Source organism: Ambystoma mexicanum, chromosome 9 (assembly GCF_040938575.1).
Source record: "Ambystoma mexicanum isolate Mex_15411 chromosome 9, UKY_AmexF1_1, whole genome shotgun sequence".
NCBI classification, from domain to species: domain Eukaryota; kingdom Metazoa; phylum Chordata; class Amphibia; order Caudata; family Ambystomatidae; genus Ambystoma; species Ambystoma mexicanum.
In genome coordinates this window covers 1284436579-1284463283 of record NC_090931.1, presented here as the reverse complement: position 1 = coordinate 1284463283, position 26705 = coordinate 1284436579, and the positions used below count along the sequence as shown (strand labels likewise).

Below are 26705 nucleotides of genomic sequence, written 5' to 3'. Positions count from 1 at the left end.
TTGTTCCCCAATGATAGCTCCTGGTCACTGGTTAATAATGGATACCCAAGTGATGCCTTTATATCTTGCTTATCCAATCTTACTTTCGATCCCTGATCTGCACATACATACTCTTATAGAGTAGGGTATAACACGTTTCAACGATGTAATCCCATATATCATTAGCAACACAAGTCTACTTTCAGATTATCTTTCTTCCATCTATCTCCATTATGTGGCCCCCATCGGCAAATTGAGGACACTGTTTAAGAAACACTGCTCTAAAGTAGACTAAACGAGTATTCAAATAAATCCAATGCAAACCTCATGTTAATTGACCTCTAAGTGATGGTTGCATAGTTATTTTCAGAGACACGGTTTGAGGCCAGTTATACATTGACTTTTAAGACCACAGAAAGTTTGCTTATGCAACATAGCTCCAAGAGAGAAAATATAAAGTGATACACAATATGAAAGGCTAATAGTTACTATAGAATTAAACATGTTTATACGTAATAGAAGAACAAGACCTCCAATGTTTTGGAGTCTGCCCTTATTCTTTCTTTTTGCAGCCATGTGGGGGAGTGAACCGTGCGTTAGGCTATTCTCTAGGTTTCCCTCAGCTCTTACTGCCATTTTGGGAGTACGAATTGTGTTTAAAACGGTCTATTAATACCAAACACTTTCAAATATGCTGCATCGTGTGCAGTGTTCCTATCTGGATGAAACATTCAACCCCTTGCCAAAACCATCAGAGACTAATTCCAAACGGGGCACATCAGGGACAGAAATTAAGATTGATAGGCAGGAGCTAAAAGCAGCCCCTGGGTATCCAGCATTAACCAGGAGCTAGTTCTGGGAACGCAGGAGCTAGTAAATAGCATTCTGCAAATCTATCTTCCACATAAGATGCAAACATATCACTTTGTTCATTATTTAAGACCCCTTATGCTTTAAATTGTGTACAGAGGTGCCTATTGACAATGCATTACTTACCGTGAAAGCATTTCTGATGGTTGTATCTGCTTAGATTCACATGCTGTGCATAGGTCCGACATCCAGTGGTCACTGCGGAGTATTGCATTTTGTTTTTCTTAGTCGAAAAGGGGACGTCGACAAGGCGTGTCTGTAACACTATCCCTATAGTGACGTGTGTTGTACCCACAATCCCTCACGCGTCGAGGTCCCTCTGTTTGTATTTTTCTGCCCTGAGGGAGCCTTCTAGACGTGAGTGAGTACAGAAAAGAGAGAAATATAGAAAGATGTCTATGTTCCTTTCATCCAAGCGGGGAGGAAGGGTGGGCGCATGTGAATCTAAGCAGATACAACCATCAGAAATGCTTTTACGGTAAGTAATGAATTGTCTTCTGATGTTTGTTAATCTGCTTAGAATCACATGCTGTGCATAGACTAGCGAGCAGTACCCGGAGTTGGCGGTGGGTTATGAGAAGGAACAGTAGAGAAAAGATGTCTTAATACTGCCTGTCCCACCTGGGAGTCAGATTTAGAGTGTGCATCTAGACAGTAGTGTTTTGTAAAGGTGTGCACAGAACTCCAGGTAGCCGCTTTGCAGATGGACTCAAGGGGAACATTTGCAATGAATGCTATGGACGCCCCCGTGCCTTGAGTAGAATGTGCTCTTGGCCTAAAGGGCAGTTCTCTCTTAGCAAGAGTATAGCAGAGAGTGATGCATTGAACAATCCATCTAGAAATAGTGGACTTTGAAACTGCATCCCCTTCTCTTCCTGCTGCCACCGAGACGAAGAACTGATTAGTCTTCCTCAGTGGTCTGGTTCTTTCCATGTAGAACATGACCGCTCTGCGCACATCTAGTGTGTGCAGAGTCCTTTCTCCCAAGTTGGAAGGATTTTGAAAGAACGCTGGTAGTTCTATAGACTGGTTTACATGGAATTTTGAGATGAATTTTGGAGCAAACCTTGGGTGAGTGCGTAGAACCACTTTATCTTTGTGAACTGTAACAAAGGGGTCTAGAACAGAAAGAGCCTGTAGTTCACTTACTCTCCTGATGGAGGTGATAGCTATTAGAAAAGCAGTCTTAAGGGTGAGGTCTTTAAGAGATGCTTTGTGCATGGGTTCAAATGGTGAGCCCATGAGTTTGGTAAGTACCACGTTAAGGTCCCATCCGGGAGCTGGGTCAGCTATCGGGGGGTGTATTCTCTTTACTCCCTCCATGAAGGCCTTTATAACAGGGATCTTCCACCACGACGCTTTGAGTTGGGAAGTGGTGTATGCAGAAAGTGCCGCTAGGTGGACTTTAATGGAATTGAACACTAGCCCTGAATCCAATAAATGGGTCAGGTATAGAATAATATGTGTGGGAGAGCAGTCAATTGGGTTGATGCTCTTTCCTCTGCACCAAATGACAAATCTCTTCCATTTGCTAGAATAGCAGTGGCGAGTGTTGGGTTTTCTGGCTTCCCTGAGGATGTCCATGCATCTCTGTGGGAGCTGTAGATGTCCAAATTCTATGATCTCAGGAGCCAGGCTGCTGAGTTTATGTTCTGGGGGCAGGGATGCAGAGTCCTGCCCTTGTCTTGTGACAGCATGTTGTACGGGCAGTGGAGTTTCACTGGGGGAGATAGAGACATCTCCATCAAGTGAGCGAACCATGGCTGTCGGGCCCACATTGGAGCCACCAGTATCATGGTTACTTGTTCCTGGTGCATCTTGTGCACTACCTTGTTGAGAAGGGGAGTAGGGGGAAAAGCGTAAACAAATCTCCCTGACCATTGAATCGACAGACCGTTCCCCTTGGATTGGTTCTGGGGGTACCTGGAGGCGTGACTTTGGCATTGTGAGTTCTCCAGGGTTGCGAACAGGTCTATTTCTGGGAACCCCCATTGCGTGAAGACGTCGAAGACTATGTCTTCGTGCAGTCGCCATTCGTACTCTTCGGGCAGGGGGAAATCTCTGCTGAGTTTGTCTGCCAGCAGATTGAGTTCCCCTGGTACATGTTGTGACAGAAGGAACATATTCTGTTTGAGAGCCCACTTCCATATGTTTTGGGCCAGTTTGGACAGTCCTGGAGAGTGGGTTCCCCCCTGTTTGTTGATGTAATACATGGCTGTGGTGCTGTCTGTAAGGACCATCACTGTCTTGCCTTGTAGGTGTTCCTTGAAGGCTTTTAGCGCCTTGAACACCGCTAGCAGCTCCAGAAGATTGATGTGTTTGGATGCTACGTTCGGAGTCCACTCTCCGTGAGCAGTTTGATGGGATAGGTGAGCCCCCCATCCTGTAAGGGATGCGTCTGTGGTTAGAGTGGCTTCCGCCGCGGGTGTGGCAAAGGGTTTCCCTTTTTCTAGGTTTTCTTTTGTCCACCACCGTAGCGAGAGAACTAAGGCCTGCGAGACCACCACTAGGTCGTCCCATAGTTCGCTGGCCTGACACCACTGGCTGTTGAGCCACTCCTGCATTGGGCGCATGCGCAGGCGCGCGTGAGGTACCAAATAAATACACAACGCCATCATGCCTAGCAAGCGCATTGCTTTGCGTACCGTCACCTCTCGACCGGGCACATATTGAGGGATCTGAAACAACATGTTTTGGACCCTCTCTTTGGAGGGGAAGACGAGGCCGTCCTTTGTTTGAATTAGAGCCCCTAGGAATTGTTTGATTTGGCTGGGGTCTAGGCTGGACTTCTTTTCGTTGATGGAGAAGCCCAACTGGAACAAAAGGTCTACAGTCTTTTGGGTATTGAAGCATGTTTCGTAAGAATCCCCTGTTATGAGCCAGTCGTCGAGGTAAGGGTAAACTGGGATGGACAACCTGCGCAGGTGGGCCGCTCCCACTGCCAGTACCTTCGTGAATACTCTCGGTGCTGATGCTATGCCGAAGGGTAGCACTCTGAACTGGTAGTGTTTGCCCTCTATCATGAACCGGAGGTATTTTCTGTGCGCTGGCAACATTAAAATATGAAAGTATGCATCTTTCATGTCCAATGTTGTCATGTAATCTCCCTGTGATAGCAGTGGGATTACTTCCTGCAAGGTCACCATACGAAACTTTTGGGGTTTGATAAACTTGTTCGCTGGGCGCAGATCTAATACAGGGCGCATGGTTAGATCCTTTTTGGGTACAAGGAAGTACACTGAATAAATACCTTTCCGTTACCTGAGATAGAGGCACAACCTCTATGGCTCCTTTTTCCAGCAGTTGCTGTACTTCTTGTAGAAGGATGGCAAGATGTTCCGGTGACATGCTTCGTCCCCTCGGGGTTTGTATGTTGGGGAACTGTTGAATTCGATACAGTATCCGTGGGCTACGGTGGAAAGTACCCAGCGGTCTGACGTTATACCCTCCCATGCTGGAAGAAAGGATGTTATCCGGCCCCCGACCGGTGTTGCATGGGAGGGGACGCGAATCTTCGCGTCACTTGGTGTTGTTAGGGGCTTGGGAACCTCTGGGGGTGGACCCTCGCCCTCTTCCTTTGCCCCGGCGCTGTCCTCTTTGGCTGTACTGGCCACTATTGGTCTGGAAATTGGTGGCAGGGTACTGTTGCTGCTGGTTTTGTTGTTGGCGTTGGCCACGAAAAAAGCGTTTGCCATAGCCGCGCCTGGTAGCGGGCTTAGAGATTTGGACAAGAGTTTTGATCGTATTGAACTCTTTTTTAGCCATCTCTAGAGCCTCATCCACCGCTTTCCCGAAGAGGTTTGAGTCTTCAACAGGTTTATTTATTAAAGACGCCTGTGTCTCCGGTTTGAACCCCGAGTTGCGCAGCCATACGTGTCGTTTTAGGACTATTCCCTGAACTAGGGAACGTCCCGCAGTTTCTGCCGCATCCAGAGAGCTCTTTACAATACTCTGGTTGACCTGGGTTCCTTCGCCAATAGTTGAAAGCAGGCGTGTACGTAAAGGTTCCGGCGCTTCTTTGGCGTCCTTGCGCAGTTTGGCCCACTGCGCGTCCGCATAGCTAGCGAGCAAAGAATTGTTGTTGGCAATTCTTGCCGAAAAGGCGGCCGAGGATGTAATTCTTTTTGCAAGGGCATATAACCGCTTGCCCTCCTTGTCAGGTGGTGCCTCACTGGTGGAAAGTGGTACCCCTGCCCTCTTTCTTGTGTTGGTTACCACCAGGGAATCCGGAACGGAATGTCCCTTGATGTACAGCGGGTCTGAGGGTGAAGGAGTGAAAAGTTTTTCAATTCTAGGATTGACCCCTCTGATTAGTGCGGGTGTGGACAGCGAAGGGATGATTCTTCTCCTCACTGAAGCGAGGAGGGGAATTGTCTGACTGACCGGGGGTTTCTCCTTAATTACCCTTTCTACAAAGTCTAATTCAGGGGAGAGGTGAAATGTCAGGATGATTTAGGTTCAGGACATCAGTGTCGGAATATATTGATGGTGATTGCCAGGGTTGAGAAGGTCCTTCTTCTGGATTTCCTCCGAAGTCTTCTCCTACCAAGTCTGGGCTGTCTTCCAGACCTTCCTCCTGGTTCCGTCCGTCTTCCTCGTCCATAAAATCATCCTCTTCTTCAAAATAATGTTCTTCCCCAGTGAGGTCATACACACTGTGGAAGTCTGGGGCTGTGTCCTGGTGGGGATTGCCTAATCTTGGAATTTTGGCCCTGGGGTCCTCCTGAGGCCCTTCTCTTATTCTTTTTGGAGGGTTTTGGGCATTCATAAACCTCTCCATTCTTTCCATGCAGAGATGGAGCCTTTCCATGGTTTCATGGGGTACCCCTGAGCGGTCTAGCGGGGGAAAATTGGTGTCTTGTATCTGAAAACGGCTCGACCTCTACCATAACGTCGAGGAAAGTGTCCCGTCGCCCTCCGAAAAGCCTTCAGGTGTGCTGGGAATCCCTTCGACTGAAGGAGATCGTCCCTGTGTTTTCGGCGTGTCTTTCGACCTTTGCGTAGCGCTCGACGTGTCTTTCGGCGTACGCTTGTGGGCGTCGGCTACCACGATCCTCGCCAAGCTCTCAGCGACTCGTTTGTCAGCGGAGAGCTGTGGTTTCGACGTTATGGGTGTCGAACGCTCTACGGCGGCATGCGCTTTCTGCTGATGCGCTCCGGCCGATGATTTGGGGGCGGCGCCCTTATTTGCCGAAAGCCCAGTCGCTGGTCGCGGCTGCGAGAGGGGCTTCAAACCCGAACGGTCCGAGGAGGCCGCCGGTGAAACCTGTGTCTCCTTGGGCGATGATGCCCTCTTTGCCTTCGGCAAAGAAGAGCCATGGGTTGTGTGCTTATGTGTGGTCTTGTGTGCGTCAGTGTCGCCGGGGTGTTCATCCCCATAAGCAGGGCGTGAGCCGAGCCCGTCGGGGCCGGGGACAGACGACGAAGCGCGTGTGCGCTCTCTAGGGGGGTTTACGACTTCCGTAGCGGAGGTCGTGGTATCACGTTCCTCGTCACTGTCGGAGGTAGCGACGGTGGGTGGAGCGTCGGCCTTCGACATAGCGTAGGCCGCCCACCTTTTGACCCTACGGTCGTTCAGAGTCTTCGGCTTAAGAAGCCGACAAGCCGTGCAACCTTCCTCCTTGTGATCGAGGGGCAAGCAGCGGTTACACCGTGAATGCTTGTCCTTCCAAGTAAACTTGCCCTTGCAAAGCGGGCAAAACCTAAAGGGTGTCCTCTCCATAGCCGAGGCAATAAAACGTGATAACCACCCCAAGGGAAAGGAAGGGGAAAAGGAAAGGCATTCTCAGAAAAGAATTAGAGATGTCCCACGACCCCCACTCTCCCTACTGTATTTGGCCTGCGAGGCCAGGCCACGTGTTCGGCAACGCCGAAGGATCTCCTCCGCTCGTCCCCTTCAGTCGAAGATCTTGCTCGGCGGAGACAGCTTCACAACAGCGTCGAGGGGGGGATCGATATGTTCTATATTAATATAGGAAAACGACCAAAGGTCGAGGAGATGAAATCTGCAATGTCTCTCGAGGAGCTCCGCGTAAAGGCGACCAGTAGCTGGGCGGAAAAAAACAATCTGAGGGACCTCGACGCGTGAGGGATTGTGGGTACAACACACGTCACTATAGGGATAGTGTTGGACACGCCTTGTCGACGTCCCCTTTTCGACTACGAAAAACAAAATGCAATACTCCGCAGTGACCACTGGATGTCGGACCTATGCACAGCATGTGATTCTAAGCAGATTAACAAACATCAGAAGCTTATTTATAGATTGTCACAAACGCACAGAGTTGAATTCACATAGCTGTGTTTGTTTGGTATCAGTTGGCCTGGGGAGCGGAAGTAGCTTCTGGTAGCTATTGGCTTAAAACTAATCAGGCTCTTCTAGGCCACAAGCAGGAGCTAAATAGCTCCCAGCTCCCCTCAAATTCGAACCCGGCACATCCCATTAACCCGTTTCATCTCTCCACAACGATTGCAAAGACAGAGAAGCTCCCAGACAGGGAAATCCTCATCCGGTCCCGGCTCTGTTTCAAAGCAAGAGCACTGGACCATAGAATGTGACAATTCTTTTACCGATTACACTATGTGTAGATCCAACTAAGTGTCCGATATTAGCCATGCATTACACTCAAAGACGCGCTGCCTTCTCGAGTCACCCATTTAGAAAACATGCTTTATGCCTATGCCCACCTAGAGTTCACCTTCATCCACTGTAAATCGAGAGCAGGACTGACTACCTTTAGACAGCTGGAAATCTTCGGAATATTCCTGGGAATGCTGCCGCTACGAGAATAGGGACCTACAACCCAATGCCTAAACCTTGTCAATGATCATTAACCAAAAAACATGTTAGCACAATGACACATGATTCATTAATAAAATCTTGCAAAACAACATTTACACAATCTAAAGGGACCTAGTAGTAACAAACGATTTCACATTTTAATTTGAACATTTTAAAGTCCATACCTACCCCTTGAATGCCGTCTGGAATAGAATAATCGATCACTATAGTATCACAGGTGTAACCAGGCAGCTTCTGACGTACCCGCTTGGAGACCATTTTTCCATACGGTTGATCTCCTTTTATAACACCATATGTCATATTGCACACAGGACAGACCGGTTTGTGCAACATTGCGGTTTTGAGGCAGTCATCACAGAAGACATGTTTGCATTTGTCCAGTATTTTCTTCTTTTTAGGAATTTCTAGACAAATGGGGCAGGAATCCTCCTGTGCTTCTGCATTCCCGGCCTCTGACTTTATATGTTTCTTTGTACGATCTGAAGTCTCTGTTCCTTGATCCGAGTATTGAACTTGGATAAAAGAACTTCCATGCGTACTGTGATTTTGAGAATGATCTCTATTCAGCTGTTTTTCAGCTGCCATGACCCAACAGTGCGGCCCTTTAATGATTACTGTTTCATCCAAACCTTGGAACGACAGATTGCAAAATTCCTTTTTCAAATAATTTAAATTTGGGAGTTTCCCATTCTGCACAAATGGCTTTAGGTTTATTGTTTTTTCGCTCATATCGTTGACAACCTTTTGAAGGGCAACAATAAAAGATTCATAAGCCTGTGCACAGAAGTTTTTATCCGCATCGAGAGGGGAAAATTTGACGTTAACTTTCCCATCAGGAGTATCTCGGATTTCAGTTGAAACAGCATATTTCTCCTCTATCTTTTTAATGTCCTTTTTAAGAAATGTATGGATGAGGTCAAACTGACTTTGGAGAACATCAACCCCAGTCTTTCTTGTTTGAGCTCCTAGTAATAGCTTTACAGGTTTTGAAACTGGGATTTCATTCACGTGTTGAAGGAAATGCTTGGCTTCCGAGATCTTTAGCTTTGGACCACGGAGTATAAGCGTCTGCCCATTCTTTTTGGTTAGGACTTGCTTAAATTTGCCATTTGTTATTTGGGCCATTGTCTCTAGTTGGCTTCTATCTGATAAAACAATAATTTCCTGAGACCAGTCCTCAATCGCCTTATGAAGAAGAGCAACGTAAGACTTCCGAGCTTGCTCTATCAAGCTGTTTTCATGGAGAGCTAAAAAGTGGAGAGAGCACATGTCGTTTAAAATATCAGAGCATATAATTCTAACACCAAACTTTTGCTGCAGTTCACCAATATCTTGACAGCCGACATGCTCAAAGTACTCATACTGTGCAAAGGCAACATGTAAAGTTTCCAGATTTTCATTAAATTCCACATCAGAGCGGCTTCCAGTATTTCTGCATCCTTGTTTTTTTCGGTAGAGAACATCAAAATGGTGATACATTTCTTCTATGGCTTTGTAGTTTCCAGTTACTATTTCAATTCCATTTTCATATGATTCTTTAGTTATTGTTAGGTTTGTAAACTTGGTGCATATTTTCTGCCTTTCTGCCTTGGAGAACAAATTAATGTTGAGGGTAGCAGATATGTGGCCAAAAATCTGGAAAGAAGAAAAGTCTTTGAAATAGAAAAACACAATCTATGCAACCAACATAACCCTGTCTTTCCCCCTGCCCCCCACAATAAATCACACTTGCTTCTGTTGGCTACTGCTTTAACTTTACTTAATTTTCCATTAAACTATGCAACCTCTTAAAATGCTAGGGACCCTGTCAAGTGAGCAATCAGAGTATATCTGCCCAAATAAAGTGTATTAACAAGAGGCCATTCTTACGGCCAAACTAACATAGTTGATGCCTCTCAAGGCATTGTCCCAGAACGACATGCTATGGTAGTGGGCAACCTTACAACACACTGCTTACGTCCGAGTGCCCCGAGGATGTTTAGATAGATGCAATAAAAAAGTAATGCTGTTTTGCCAGTTGAAGGTATACTCGGTATACCCCAGACCCCCTTCATATGCCCCAGATCATCATGCCTCCTAAGATTAGGGATGGACACTACATAGGGTCTACCTCACAGGCTGTGAAAAAGGAAGTATGATTGGAGCATTCCTACAATCGCTGCAAAAACAATCTCCCTCATATCTCAGTCCTTCAACCCCCCCGCCCCTTAGCCAGCTTTAAAGAAATGTAATAGCCCAGATGAGATTGCAGTACAGAGGAGTTAACAGAATTGAAAATGAGCACCCAGTCTGCGTACACTAGCGGCCACAACACTAGTTCTCTCCCACTCCAACAGCAGGAGTGAAACTCACTGGCAGTCCGCAAAGACAGTCCACAACCCACTCACACACACAGCAGCATAACTAAGTGTGGTGTGAGCTTTTCAACCTTCTGTCACCACCACACAGCACACTAATGGGCACAAATATGAGACTAGACCTCAGACAAAATGGGAATCGATTAAGCAAGAGGAAACGCTTGCTTGGAGAGATTGAGAAGAGGAAATAACAGATTTTACCCAGTTGATTCGAAAATAATAGTGTGAAAAGGAGCAAAATTGCATTAAGGTTACATACAATGGGCCTCATCAGGAGTCTGGTGGTATCCCGGTGGCAGTACAGCCGGGATACTGCCAGTGCAAATAACGTTACCGCTACTCGGTCCGGCACTGCTAGCGCCAGATCACGAGTAGTGGTACAGCAACAAGTTCCTATGGGGTTTAAATGGCCGAAAATGGGTGGTAAGGGCCCTTTTTACCTTCAAATTCCCACTTACCGGCCAACTCATGATTGGGCCAAACCTTAACCGCCGCTTTTGAAGGCTAAGGCCCAACTCACAATGAGGCCCATGTGAGAAAAAACATAGACGAGAAGTAGGGATAAGCACAGGTAGAGAGGGTGGAGGTGGAACAGGAAAGGAGGTATGGGGGAACCCCCCGCCCCGAAAAGGGATAAGTAGGAGAGGCAAAGCAGTTAAAAATAAAAGAACATTCAAACGAAGGGGTTGGGAACAACACACAGATATGGAATAACATATTGGCAGGATTCCAATAGAGAAGGGGTAACAGCTCATTAGGGATATGATTGGATAATCAGATTAATCAGCCATCTGAAAAAAAGGAACATGGTTCTGCAGGGAGGGTCTCCGATTGGGCTAAAATCCTCGAAGTTTATAGATGTAGGAAAGAAAGCCTAAAAGGAGTCTAGACCTAGGAAGCGATCAGAGGATAAACCTAGGAGAGAAAGACAAGAATCTACTGACTGCTCTTGAAAACTTGACACGGGTTGGAGGAAGTGAAGAAGAGAAACCAAGGATCCTTCTGGGGGCTATATCTGCCTACGCCATGCCTAGACAAGTGGAAGAAAGCAAGCCAAGAGCCTTCAGAGGGCTACGGCTCAGACTCTAGCTGAGGTCGGGCCAAGAACGAGGGTGCATGTCACTCAAATACCACTCTTCAGTATGCCAACCTTACATTTATTAGCAGTTATGTCCATTGGTTTACACGTGTTTCAGTGCTTGCCCTTTTTTAAAACCGGACATGAGTCTCTTTTAAAGAGGGATTAACCCAGGACTTGAGCGACTTTTCTGAACTATTGTCTCCTATCCAATGCAATGAGCATAACAAAAGCCATTGGGCTCATGTGCATTTTTGAAAAAGGCGAAGCGCTGAAACCCGTGTAAACCCATGGGCATAACTGCTAATAAATGTAAAGTGGCGCATACTAAAGAGATGTTATCATATATTTTATTTGCATATTTCTAAGAGTAAGTGGTTTACTCTTACGACCACTCTATATGCGACACATTGACCTAGATTTCTCAAAGATCTTATTTTGGTCACAGAGAGTTTCCCCTTAATAATCCCAACCCACTTTTGTCACTCAAAAGGTTAACTCAGCAAATGTCCTTCATGAAGGCATTACAGTGTAACCAGCTGTAGACATTCTACAATACAGGGTGAATGCACAATTCTGGAATAGAGACAGTAACCCGGATTCGAATACAACTACATTGGCTCCTTTTGGTGTGGTATGGTAATTTTCATTTATAAAGCACCTATACACAAGACAAGTGTTTCAAAACGCTGAAGGAGGGAGGGAAACAAGGGGAGAAAAAACAAGTCATTCAGAGCCCTTGAATTTCTGTACGATACAGGTCTGCACAGGCAGAGTAAGTGCATATAGTACGATTCTGCAGTTTTTCCAAGTGCATTTAGGCGCCACCATGCAAGGGGGGACGGGACGGGAGGATGGATAGCACATTATACATTCCAACATCTTCTACCTCGCTTTCCGATTCCTAACCAGTGTAGCTACTTGTTAACTGTGCAGCATAATCGCCCCCCCACCCCTATCAAAATACCACTTTACTTAAACTATTTCCCAAAAATCACCACAACATTACCTAAATAGGGGAATGGGGCAACACCCTCCCATCAGCAAAAACATCACACAGTTTCTATCCACACAGCTCATCCTTAGCGGCACATGTAGAGGCAATCAAAATCTGCAGGAAAGTATGTGAAAATATCCAGAAATATTGTGCTGTATAAAGATACAATTTACAGGGTAAACCTGAAAACTGTAGAACGATGAAGATTAGCCCTGCTAGTTGCGCAAGGAGTCTTGATTCCATTAAAGGTTAGGAGGCGAGCATCATGCTTCAACTTAATTTATTTGCTCCTCAGCAGTTTCAACAAGACCTTAAGAAAAAAATGAATAGTCCTGTTCTGCCCAGTCAAGCTATGACATCCTTCCTGTCACTGGACTCCTCCTCTTCTTTACGTGCTCTGAAATGTATCACTCGAAATCCTTTTAACAATGTCCAACCAACAGGGCGAACTGTCAACTTTTTGCAGACTCAACGTAGCTGCTTCCTGCTTGTGCAATTCGACTTCTCCTAGGCCTTGATGCCCGCTGGTCCTCGACTCTCAATTATTCCTCTGGTCCTCCCCTAAGAATCATACAAACAACAATTTCATGGAGTCCTTGTACTGTCGCCATCACAGTTCATTGCATACAATGTAGGCAGTACATGCCAGGGTGGGAATGTAATGCTCCCCTCCTAGTCTTTAATAGAATCAAGACTCCCTGCGCAACTAGAAGGGTAATCTTCATTCTATGTCAAGACTGAAGGCAAGCATTATGCTTGTTCAAAGCTTTCCCAATACAGTACTTTCGATTGGCTTGAAATAAAACTCCTTAAAAAAGGTATTATCGCTAGCCCAATCTGCTGCTTGCATAACAAAAGCCATTGGGCTCATGTGCATTTTTGAAAAAGACGAAGCGCTGAAACACGTGTAAACCCATGGGCATAACTGCTAATAAATGTAAGGTATCTCACAAGGACACCCCTGCTGTGAACTCTGTGCACGCTATCAACCCTCTCACTGAATGCGCTCCATACATTCCTAAGTCAAAGACTGCCAGCTGCATCACCTCTCTCACCCATCTTGCTATGGTGACTGGCGCTACTGCCTGAAAAGGCCTCCTGCGCGCAATTAAGTCTGCACGAAGCAACAGAAGCCTGATCCAGCACCTCCTCTCAGGCTGACTCAAACGACTAGAGATCAATATATTCAACAATTTCCTGATCATACTCTGAGCGATTCAGCCCATTAACAAGTCAGGCACCACTAGACAAAGTTTCGTCCTAAATGGCAGCACCTTCCTCTTAGGTTGCAGCTCACGCTTTCTGCCGCGCGTTCACCAACATGGCGCGCTGAGCGGTTCTATCTGAAATCTACCGTCCCGCTTCAGCTGCCTTCCTCCTGCCGACTGCCTGCTCTACTCGACCCGACGGCAAAATCCAGCTTGCAGCCTCTTAAGCCACTTCCAAACCGGCCACACCGGGACTCGGCACCACCCCCGTTGATCTAGCTGGAATTTTTTACCTTCGTGGAACTCCTCCGCACTGAGGCCATCGGTGGTCCTACTGCGCCGTGATCTTCACCACTGCCCTATATTGCTGCGGCCACCCCGACGTACGTGATCTTCACCACTGCACTAGATTGCTGCGGCCACCCCGACGTACTGTGCCCACTGGGGCCTATCACCTCCTGTTGATGTGCTCATCTGCCTACCCTACAGTGATGTGATCTTCACACCACCCACCGCAGTGCTCCTGCTTGGTATCTGACGGCTGGTATCTGATGCCGACACAGTACCCTCCCCCGGCTCAGAGGCCCTGGGCTACCCAATGGTGCAGTAATCTCCCTGCTGCCCTAGTGTGCCAAGACTGACCCACCATGCTACAACCACCGGGACCTGCCACCTCACGGCTCTGGACAATTCAGCTTACACCATTGAGGTAACTCGCGACGCTGCAGGCAGCTACCGACTGCGGTCCGAGGCTGGTATCTCACACAGTGCTGAAGCAGTACCCCAACCCCCCCCGCTCAGAGGCCCTGGACCACCCCAAGGAGCAGTAATCTCCCTACTGCCCTAGTGTGCCAAGACCGCGGCACCATGCTGCAACCAGCAGGACCTGCCACCTCCCGGCTCCGACACCTCAGCCTACAGCATTGCAGTAACTCGCGACAATGCAGGTACTGAGGTAGGAACGCCACTCCCGCAGTGTGGAGCCCAAACGCTCTCCTTATTACACCTCCAGGGAAAGCTGCTGGACCCTCCTCTCACCGCCGCCACCACCACTGCAGTTTTAACCCCAGTGACCCTACAGTGCCAGTAATTGCACTTGGTTAGCATCTTGGGAACTTGTGTAACTTCAACCCCCAACAATTTTCGACCACACACCTCCTGGGTAACCTGCACGCTCCTTCTCCCACTGCTACCCTGTGGTTCACCCGTGTCCACACTGTGGCAGTAATTACACCGGAGTCAGCAATTGGGGAGCTAGTGAGACTATCTATCTGCTATCATTGCTTGTGCACTCACGCTCACCCCTTCCCACCGGTCCCTACCAGCTAGCTCCTCCATCCTACCATCACCATCAAGGACACAAACATTGGAAGTCTTATCCAGCGTCTCCTCCTCCCAGGCCACGCACATTGGACTGTTCTGCTGAGCCGTGTCCTCTGCACCTACTCCCGAGTAGACCCCCCAGCTATCATCACCTCTGGAGCTACCGGGTCTAACTGCGACTTCTCCTTCCCGACTTTCTCATCTTGAGACTATCCGTCTACCCTCCTACGCAGCAACCGTCGCACCTACTACTGTGACGATCTCCTGCTGGAACCTAGTCTACTGTCTCCTGTCTGGTCCTACTAGGCCCCATAACCCAATTCTCCCACACTCCCTCTACACTGCCCCCTCCCGCGCACTTCCCCATATACGTCTCTCTGACACACTCCAGTGACCATACAGCTAGAACCACCTCACTTCCTTCTCCTACCCAAGCTTCCTCCCTGCTAACCCAGCATCAACCTCCAGCACTCCTGCTACGCCTTTACCTGCCCCTATCGCTCCACCAGGCATGCGCAACTCCAACTACCACTTCCATCCACTTTCTCGTCTCACACCCTACCCCACTTCCTGGCCTTTCCTCAAAACCCTCTGGCTTCATCATTATGACCATCTCCATCCACTCAACCTCCCCTCACCACCCCACCCCCGATTGACCCAACGCCCTTCTACCCCATCTCACCGCCCCAACCTCATCAATCCCCCAAACATTGAAACCTCCAGCGTCATCAACATCACCTTATGGAATGCATGATCTCTCTGTAACAAGACTGCCGCTGTTCTGTACCCGTTTCTACGGTTAAACCTCCACTTCCTGTGCATCACTGAAACCTGGACCCCCCCCCTTCAATTTAACTGTACCTGCTTCACTCACCTCCTCCTCCACTCACGTCTCCCGTCCTATTGGCCGTGGATGCGGCATCGGTCTTCTCTTTCACCGCAAGTGCCTATTGACCCCCTGTCCAACACCTCTCCCAATCTTCCTCTCTTTCGAATACTTGTATAAAATCTACACCTCCCCCAGGCCATATCATTTCTTATCATCTACCGTCCTCCTGGCCCCCTTGCATCCTTCTATGATGACATTGAGATATATATATATATATCTCTCTCTCTCTCTCTCTCTCTCTCTCTCTCCCCCCCCCACCCCTAATTGTACTTGGCAACTAGAACCTCCATCTCTCCACCACTCACCAAATCGCCCCCTCTTATCCATACTGGACTCCTACCTTCTTATCCCAATGCCTACGTCTCATACTCACTCTTCCGGCTCCACTCTTGAACTCATCTTCGTCTCTTCTTTCTCCCCCTCATTAGTTTCCAACCTCCCCAACTATCTATCCAGTCACGCTCTACTCTCCTTCTCTCTCACTCCCCCGTCTGTCCTCTCCCTCCTCCATCTCTTTCTCCTGACACAACCTCCGTAACTTTAAACCCTCTCACTTCTACGACACCTGCGCCTCCTCCCTCCCCCCTCTCACCCACTTTTCTTCTCTCTCTGCAAATGACACTTTATCCACTCTATCCTCTTCTCTCTCTTCCAGTCTTAATCAACTACACCCTCTCACCCCCTTCCGCCCCTCCTGCAAACACGCCCAACCCTGGCTTTCCTCACAACATTTATCCATGTGCCGCCTTCTCCAACGCCTTGAAAGACACTGGCTTAAACACTGTTCACTAGCCCAGCAAGCCTCCTACTTCTCACCACACCCTCTACGACGCTTGCATCATATCAGCCAAACGATCCTACTTCTCTAACCTCCTCCATTCTCAATCTTCCCACCCCATCAAATCTTCCAAACCTTGACTCGCCTTCTCTCTCCTCCCACCCCTGACTAGTCTGTCGCCTCAACTCTTTCATCCTCTGACTTCGCAGACTTCTCTTCCTCCAAGATACTCACCTTACGCCAAAACATTCTATGTTCCCCCTATTTCTCCTCCATCCCCATCTCCCACTACCCCACCCTCCCACATGTCTAACTTCACCCCAGTCTCTCACTCTGATGTTTCCCTTCTCCTGTCCAAAACTCACCCTACTGCTGCCCCCTCTGACCCTTTCCCCACCCCTCCGATTCCCAAAATCTACCCTCTTCTCATACCTTACCTTACATCTGTCTCACTAACACTACCTGTCCTTCAGCTTCAAACACGCTATCATCCCTATCCTGAAAAAACCCTCTGTTAACCCCCTCTTGTCTTCCAACTTTCGCCCCATCTCCTTTCTACCCTTCCTCTCTAAGCTCCTGCAATGCCTTGTCTACTCCCAACTCTCTGCATTTACCTCCAATCTCTCTCTCCTTCCTCCCACTCAGTCTGGGTTTCGCCCCAAGCACTCAAATGAAACTGCTCTCACCTCCGTTCTTAACTCCCTCCTCACTGCTCGGTACTCCAAACACTCATATGTTCTCATTCTCCTTGACCTCTCAGCCGCCTTTGACCCCGCTGATCACCCCTTACTCCTAGACACCCTTTCCTTCTTTGGTCTCAAAGTTTCTGTCCTCAACTGGTTCTCCTCCTACCTATCCAATCGCTCCTTTGCCGTCTCTTGGGGCGGCCGAAACCTCCGCTACCCACTCCCTCGACTTCAGCATTCCCCAAGGTTCTGTGCTTGACCCTTTTCTCTTCTCGCTATATATCTTCTTCCTCTCCCCAATCATCTCTTCCTTTGATGTCTCTCACCACTTCAACGCCGATGACACCCAACTCTTCCTCTCCTTCTCTTCCTTCACTCCCAACATCCACCTTAAACTCTCTTCCTGTCTCACTGCTATCAATTCCTGGATGTCCTCCCACTTTCTCACCCTACATACTGACAAAACTGAAGTTTTATTCCTTCCTGCCAAGAAACTCGCTCCCCTCTGCCCCTCTCCTTCCAACCTCTTTTCCCCTGTACAACTCCCCATCTCTGCCTCCACTTCGACTCGAACCTCTCCTTTACTCACCACATCTCTCTCACCTCCAGTACTCGTCGCTTCCATCTCTATAACGTTTGCAAAATCCAAAATTCCCTCACCTTTCACGCCACCAAACTCTTAATATCCTCCCTAATCTTTTCTCGTCTCTTCTACTGTTCAGCGCTCCTCTTTGGACTCCCCGCCTCACATCTAGTCCTCCCTTAAATCCCTCTATCATTCTGCAATCCGTACTCTCTGCTTCCTCTCGCCTCATGACTCCATCTCCTCTTCACTCTCCTCACTTGGCTGGCTCTCCTTTCACTCCCAACTCAAATTCAACTTCCTCTGCCCAGTCTTCAAATCTCTTCATGATCTTGTCCCTCCCTACCTTTTCTCCCTCCTCTCATTCTACTCTCCCTCTTGCCTCCTCCGTTCTGCGGATCACTTCCTACTCACTGTCCCACCTGCACCATGCACCTCTTCCCGCTTCCGCTCCTTCCAGCTTTTTGCCCCACTCCACGGGAATTCTCTCCCTATCCGGTTCATCTCCTCATATTCATCTTTCTGCTCCTCAAAATCCCACCTACTCCAATCTCCCTCCTGACACCTCTCTACTACTTCCTCATCTGCTTCTTTCTACTCAGGTCTTATTCTAATGGTCTCGGCAAATTGTTCCAGGTTACTTGACTCACGATTTGTATTATATTGCTTCTTATGTATTCCTGTTTCATGTAAAGCATTTTGGCTTAAAGCGCTACATAAAATTCAATAAATAAAAATACAATTAACAGCTGTGTAGTACTGGCGGCTCTGTACTCCGCCGTCCTGTTCTCGTATTCCTTAATGCACCTCAACACCATTTGAGATTGCTTGGAAATATGGGTAATGTACTGTGGTAGTTCCCGTCTTAGTCCTTACTATTGAAAAGGTCACCCCTTCTGGGCCGAAAGACTCTGTTAATCTCCAGCGCCTTGACGTCTGTTTCTCGCTTGCAAGATACCAGACATAAAAGCATTGCTAGTTTGCCGAACAGTTGCTTTAGGGACAGGTATCTATCTGCTGGCCAGCTCATTATCAGGCGCAGCACGACCATGATGTCCCACACTGGAGTATATCTTGGCCCCAGTGGTGCTTTATAGCGAGCCCCTCTTATGAGCCTTGCTATTGCTGGATGTTCTCCTGCAGGTGCTCCTTCGATCGGTAGGTGGCCTGCTGAAATAGCGTCCTGTACACTCCGATGGTACGGAACGCTTTCGCCGTCTTGTAATAGATTGGCCGGAAAGTTCAATATAGCTACTATAGGGGCCGTAACTGGATGAAAACTTCTCCCACTGAACCAATTTTACCACTTGGCCCAAACCGCTTCATAGCTCGTCCTAGTGGATGGTGCCCAGGATTTCACAATGAGCTCTGCAGCTTGCGATGAAATGCCTGGCAGCGCCCCGTGTCTCCTGATACTCTGCACGCTATTAGCGGGAGAGTCCCTCTTACTCACAGAGGATGAGATGACCCAGATGGGTCTGTGAGAAGGTGGTCTCCATCTGGGAGAACTCGAGGAATGTTTGCCGACAGCTCCATTAGTGTTGGAAACTAAATTTGTGATTGCCACAGTGGCGCTATCAAAATTAATTCCGCTTTCTACATCTGACACTTTGCTAGAAGTCTGCTCAACATCATGAAGGGAGGAAACGCGTAATGCAGTTCTCCAGTCCACCTCTGGAGAAATGCGTCTGTGCCCTGGGCGCCTGGATCCAGTCTCCAGCTGAAGTAGCTGGGCATCTGCGTGTTGCGGCGAGACGTGAAGTGATCTGTATGAACTGGACCCCATAGCTGATTCAGACGCTGAAACACTTCCGTGCTCAGCCTCCAGTCGCTGGAGTCTGTCAGGTATCGTGAGTTCCAGTCGGCTACCATGTTCAGTGATCCTGGCAGGTATTCTGATGTCACTGACGTCCCTGACTGAAGTCAGAAGTGCCAAAAGTCTTTCGCCCGTACTGCTAGCAAGCCAGACCTCGTTCCCCCTAGGTGGCTTATGTACCTGATCGCTGATATATTGTCCATCTTGAGAAGGACACAGGAACTCACTTTACCCTTCATGAATGCCTTGATAGCGAAGGAACCTGCTAGGAGTTCCAAACAGTTTATGAGCAGGCAGAGTTCTTCTTAGCTCATTTCCCTCCAGTCTCTTGAGATCCGCATATCGCCCCCCAGCCTCTCCGGCTGGCGTCTGATACCATCACTAGATCCAGCCAATCTCCGAAAATGGCACAACCATTCCAGGCATCCATATTATTTATCCACCATTCCAGTTCTGTAATGAATTCTTGATCTAAGGGTATCTGCTGGTGGTATTTCAGACCCTGTTGCAAGTGCTTGATCTTCAGTCTCTGAAGCGCACAATAGTGCAGGGGACCTGGGAAGATAGCTTGAATCGATGCTGCTACTATCCCAAATACCCATACTAACACTCTGATCGATATCGTCTGCTTGCTCAAGCAGTATCTGATCTCTTTTTTTTTTTAATCAAAAATCTTTTATTGCATTTTCATACTTAAGTAAACATTACAAACAAAACTTTACATAAAGGGAAAAGGAAACAGAAGGCCTCGGCCCCCAGGACTGTCAAGCACCAAAGAGGGATCCTGTAAGCCAGTCTGTACATTTCAGACACACCTGAATGAGTTTGCCCATACTATTGGGGGTGTAACGTTTCTAATGCACTTTAGATCAGTCAGCGTGCATCCTCCCATTTTCCCCAGATCTTGTGCGCCTTCTGCGGGCATGCCCTCGCTGTATATACTCAGTGTTGCATTGCTGCACATATATCCACATCCGTGGCCCATTGTTCATAGTTTGGCATTGTCTCCGCTCCCCACAACTGTGCCATGTTCCTTCTGAGTACTGCTGTAGCAGTCGACCAGCGTAACTTCTCATATCGTGACAGGTCGCTTTCGTCGGAGACCCCTAGTAGCAAATGCTTTGGTTCCCTAGGTACTGGTTTGCCCAGGACTCTTGACAATTTATCGCTGCATTTCTGCCAGAGCGGTTGTATGTTGTCGCATTCCCATAAGATATGAAAAAAGGTCCCTTCTACACGTTTGCAACGCAGGCATCATGGGTCTGGAGCTCTACCCCACCGGAACAGTGCCACTCTCGAGTAGTTCGTGCGGTGTAGGATCTTAAGTTGGACTAGTCTGAGCCTGGACGATAGGGTTACTTCACGGGGATACATCAGTGCTTCTGTCCAGTCCTCTGGCTGTAATGTCCCCACGTCCCGCTCCCATTTTGCTTTTAGGCTGGTCAGTTCCGTTGTGGCAAAGGATGTGATTGCATTGTACATGGTTGAAGTGATTGTGCGCTTGATTTGTTCCTGGACTATGTTGTGTTCCATCGGGGTGTAATCTGGCATTTCCAGCATGTTCTGTAAATTAGATTGCAGCGCATGCTTCATTTGGGTATAGTGATATATTTCTGTGTGTGGGAGGGAGAAGTCAGATTGTAGTGTTTCAAACTGGATTATCTTGCCCTCCCGCACTATATCTCCAATCCTTGCAATCCCTTGTTGGTTCCAGGCGGGCCATCTGGGAAGCTTGCTTATTTCTGGCAGGAATCTGTTGTTCCATAACGGTTGTATGGGTGTCAATTCCGAGTCCCACCCCATGTATTGGTGCGTTTCTGCCGAAATTCGGATGATTTGTGCCGACATTGAGGGGGGCATTGCACCGCCCAAGCCGCGGTACAAGAATTCCAGTGGTGATGCGGTCTTGTCAGCATTGATCCCTCTGATGTGTGGCAAGTTCGCGTCTCCATTAAGCATGCCGTTCACCACCGCCATCTGACCAGCCCAGTAGTATGTTTGCAGTCTAGGCAATCCAATTCCCCCCTCCCAGATGGACCTTTGAAGCGTGGGGAGAGCTATCCGTGGATGACCTCTGCACCATAATAGTTTGCGCAGGACACGGTCAATTTTGAGGAATTCGTGTTTTGGGATATGGAGTGGTGTGTTTTGCAGGATGTACAGAAACCGAATAAGAGCAATCATTTTGAACAGGGCCGCTCTACCTAACAGCGTCGGTGGCAGGGAGATCCAATGACGAGTGTCCTCTGCAAATCTTGCCACGATTGGGTGTAGGTTCATGGGTATGTAGTTTGTGAGGTGTTGCGTGATTTGTACACCGACATATTTAAATTGTCCTGTTACAATGCAGTAAGGACAATTTGTTGGTATTGTGGCAATTGCTCTTCCTATGGGGGAACAATGTGGATTTGGACCAATTTACGCTTAGTCCCCTAAATGCCTCGTATCTCTTTAGCATGTGTGTGACTCTGTGGCAGGAGTTAATTGGGTCTTTCAAATAGATTAAAAAATCGTCTGCATAGAGTGAAACTTTGTCCTCCCATGTGTCTGACCATCGGAAACCCTCCCAGAGTGTGGTGTTTCGCAGGAGTATAGCCAGGGGTTCTATGGCGATCGCAAAGATCATGGCTGACAGAGGGCAGCCCTGTATCGTGCCCCTGCTCAGGAGAAAGGAGTCTGACCGCCAGCCATTGACTTTAGTTCTGGTGCTTGGGCAGCTGTATAGCAATTGCACCCAGCTCATAAAGTACCGGCCGAAGCCCATGTGGCCCATTATTTCCCAGATGGCCTCCCATTGCACCGAACCAAAGGCTTTTTTAAAGTCGATTGCTAGTTGTGCTAATAGACTCTGAAGACTGTCTGCCCTTTCCAGGGCTGAGTGTAACCTGGAGAGGTTAATGCAGGTAGACCTTTGGGGCATGAAACTACATTGGTCTGGGTGGATCAATGAAGGGATGACTTGCTGCAATCGGTCCGCTAGTATTTTAGCTAATATTTTTGTTTCACTATTTATGCGTGAAATAGGTCTGTATGAGCTACAGAGTTTGGGGGGTTTATCGCCTTGGGCAATACTATTATTGAGGCTTCTCTTAGGTCCGGGGAGATAGGGATCCCCGGTCCCTTGCATGCTGGTACATGCCCAGTAGGTGCGGGGCGATTACATTCGTTCCCACTTTCTGCCATAGCTCAACCGGGAAGCCGTTTGGGCCCGAGGACATGGCGCTCAGCACCTCCTCCTCTGTGATTTCCTTCTATAGCAGGTCCTGTTGTGCCATGTTTAGGGTGAGGAGAGTAATGTCCTCCATGAATGAAATGTCCATAGAGGTGGTGAGTGTCTTATACAGATCGGCATAGTAGGCCGCAAAACCTTCCGCTATATCTTGGTCTGACACTAGTCGATTAGGCCCTTCTGTCTCAAGTCGTCGGACTTGGCAGTGGCCCTGCCCTCTGCGTTCTAGCCATGCCAACATCTTGCTGGCTTTATCCCCCATTTTGTATACCCTCGCCCGCATCGCCCTGTGCGCTTGCCTAGCATTGTCTAAGGCTATGTTCTGGAGGCGTTTTTGTGATAGCAGTAGGGCCTGGTTTGTGTCGGGCGTGTCTTGGGCTAGATGCGTCTCTTCTGCACGTTTGACTTGCTGTTTTCCGCCTCGTGTATCTTCTGGAGGTGTTTCTTTTTCTGTGCGGTAGTCCATGAGATGCTTTCACCTCTCAGTACTGCCTTGTAAGCCTCCCATAGCACTCCGGAGTCTGTTGCGGACTCTGTGTTTAGCTCAAAGTATGATTTGGTCATTTTGTGGATCTTGTCTACTAATTCTTGGATACCCAGGTAGCAGTTGCTAAGACGCCAGCTGGGAGGGGGGCGGGGGGTTGGTCTGGATGTATTGAGTGCCAATACCAGTGGGGAGTGGTCAGAGATTCCCCTGGGGAGTAGATATGCCTTGTGTGCCTTGTGTATGTCAGCTGATGGGAGAAAAAAGTAATCTAATCTAGAAAGTGAGGCGTGTGCCCTGGAGTGATAGGAGTATTCTCTATTGTCAGGGTGGAGGTCTCTCCATGTGTCCCAGATGCCCAGGGCATTTGCAAATGTGGCGAGTTTAGTAGGTGCGCTGGGGTTTCTGCTGCGTAGATGTGAGCGATCTAAACTAGCATCCATGACTTTGTTGAAGTCGCCGCCCATTATCATGATGTTAGACGTGTCTTCTGTAATCAAGGGGGAGATGTCCGGGAGTAAAGAAGATAGTATTGTGTGAGGTGCGTAGACCGCTAGCATCGCAATGGATTGTTCCCAAAGTGTCCCTGTCACGCATACGTATATGCCGCCTGTGTCCTGGGCAACTGTATTTAGATGGAAGGGGAGCCTCTTATGTACTAGTATCATAACCCCACGGGATCCCATGGTAAAGCCAGCGTGTAACGCAAGTCTATAGTTTGTGCGCTTAAATAAGGTGCAGTTTGTGCCTGCCAGGTGTGTTTCAGTAAAAAAAACAATGTCCGGGGCGTGTCTGTTTAGGTACTGCATGACTAGTCTGCGTTTAATCCCGTTACCCAGTCCGTTGACATTCCATGTCATACACTTGAGAATTCTGGGGGGTGCTGGTAGTGGTATTTTTTTTTTTTTTTTTTTTTTATTTGTATATAGTTCAAAGAACCTTTACAAAATAGCACATTATTACAAACAAAAAAATTCAAATAACCAGACAAAATACAAAACATCTCAATAAAACTGATAAAAGTAGAACAAAGCTTTAACACAATTTTCCAAAAGAAAACAACCCAATAACAAACAAATTTAACACTGAAATAACAAAATCTCTTTCTCAATTACTTTCAAAAACTCTACTAAGGCAAAGATTAATGCTCTCTCATTTCCTTGCATCAGTCGAGTCCAAAGAGATATCATACAATCTGCGTAGTTCACATTTATGAATCGTAGAAAAAGCTTAGTCCGTACATCTCTAAAATGTGGGCATTCTAAAATCAAATGTTTTAACGTTTCCTTCTGTTCACTGCACCTCGAAAAACGACACTTCGTGGCGCCTGGATTAGTTCCTGCAATTCCCCAGAATTTTGTTCGTTCGAGAGTATGATATTGATTTAATCTAAATCTCATATAATACATTCTGGTTTTATTACACGGAAATAACGCTATATAATCACAACAGCCATCTCTTTTGTGTAGGAATTTTGCATATTCCTTATAGGTACTCAAATTTGATATTTCATCTAGAGTTTTACACCAGTCGTACGCAAATAATTTATGTTTAACATAGTTAGGACGTATAAGCAAATCATCACGATCAGTACCCAGATTATTTAAAATTTTAGCCATGGTTTCAAGGTAGCTAGTGAACGAACTGGATGAGCAACCCTTAGTAAATTCAAAAAGATCCTGATATAAAGAATTATCAGGATAGTTAAGTATTTTGGAATAGTTTGAGAGAGCCCGCCAGGTAAACCTAGTAGATAAAGAAATCAATCCCAACTCATGTCTAACAACACAGTTCGGGATTGATATGGATAAACATAAAGCTCTCTTCACTAACGTACCCTGTAAGGAATCAAGTTGCTTATGCAAATTACCAGTACAAATATCCATAGCATATAAAAGAATAGGCTCAACCTTCAATGTAAGAAACTCTAATAACGGAGTCATTGAAAACTTACACAATTTATAAAAGATAAATTTCATCTGACTTAAGAGTGGTCTGGCTTTCAGCTTTAGATATTCCACCCATGACTTTATACTATTCGCATTGCTCAAACGATATCCTAAGTAAATGGATTCTTGTAATTCGCACAAACGAGTCCCCCCCATATTCCAGTTGAACTTCTTAAGTTTCTTATTTGATTTAAAAATCATTATGCATGTCTTGGATGAATTAGTTTGAAGATTATGTTCATACGCAAAATTTGTGAATGTATTTATCTTAGCTTGAAGACCAGCAGAAGTTAAATCAAAAAAGATAAGGTCATCTGCAAAGGCTAGCCAGTGTAGTCTTAGTGAGCATAGCCTTGCTGGTAACGTCAGAGTGGATTCCCAAAGTTTATCTATATCAGAGAGATAAAGGTTGAACAACAGGGCAGCAAAATTGCAGCCCTGTTTTAAACCAAGATGAAGTTGCACAGGTTCAGTTAGCGAACCACCCTGAGTTAGACGAATTCTACAAGATGTATTGGTATGAAATTTCTTGATCCAATAAATCAAATATTCCGGAATTCCTAACTTACGCATTTTGATCCTTAATACATTGCGCACGACAGTGTCAAACGCAGAAGACATGTCAATGGATGCAATGTAGATTGTGCTCAATTCATTATTATTCACTCCGGCAATCAGATGTTTCATTATAGTGGCATTTAGTGTTGTTCCCATTTGACGTCTAAATCCCACTTGGCATTTCGAATAGGTCTTATAAGTTGCTAGATGTTTATCAAGCTCATAGATAACTAAAATAGCGAACACCTTTGCCGCCGCATCTGTTAACGATATCAGTCTATAGTTCTCGGGCAATCTAGGATCACCTTTTTTATACAATGGGATAAGAATGGAAGTAACCCATGAAGACGGGATAGTGCCACTCACTAAAATACTGTCAAACTTAATTTTTAAGATCATACTCCAAAAAATCGGATCGGACCGATATACGCACGATGGGATCCCATCGGGGCCAGGGGCACGAGAATTAGATAATTTTTTGATAGCCCACATAATATCAGCGGTAGTCCATACAAATTTTATGTCAGTGGTTGATAGCTCTACATCATCTTGGTTTTTAACAAAGCGATCTGGTAATTCATATTTTTGCTTAACATAAGCTATCCAGGTTTCCGCATTAATTATAGATCCATTACGGATATCCACTGTATCCTCTTTTTTAAGGGCAGCCCAAATATCACGGGAATTTCTACTACAAATAGCTTTGATCATATCACAATTTTCTTTGTTATATTGCTCTACGTGAACTCCCTTTACTTTAAATTTGTATTCTAGGACTATACTCTTCTTTTTTAGTGAATAAAGTTTATCAGGAAGTTTCGCTAATTCAAGTTTTCGTATATCACGGTTTCTACTTCTTTTCAGTATTTTAATCTTATAATTAAATCTATGTTTGTGATTTGTCACAAAAGAAGCTTGTTTTATTCCAAATTTATTAAGAGCTTCTTTGATACAATCATTGATCATCAGATTTAAATATTCTATAGAGTATAATTCCGCCATTCGAAAATTGACCACATGTTTTAGATGGTTTAATACATTCTCTACTAGTCTCTTGCATAAGGTAGGATTCCATCTAAGAGATATATTTTCTCTTTTAATCTCAATAGCATGCATACA

General features: G+C 46.7%; 1 protein-coding gene across 1 annotated transcript in view; it reads right to left on the bottom strand.

Annotated features, from left to right (window-relative positions):
- Positions 1–26705, bottom strand: part of DTX3L (deltex E3 ubiquitin ligase 3L) — a 380419-nt gene that overhangs the window by 137618 nt on the left and 216096 nt on the right. Inside the window, exon 3 of the mRNA XM_069616627.1 lies at positions 7820–9286. Within this exon, the coding sequence (XP_069472728.1) occupies positions 7820–9286 (1467 nt within the window). The remainder of the gene's footprint in view (positions 1–7819; positions 9287–26705) is intronic.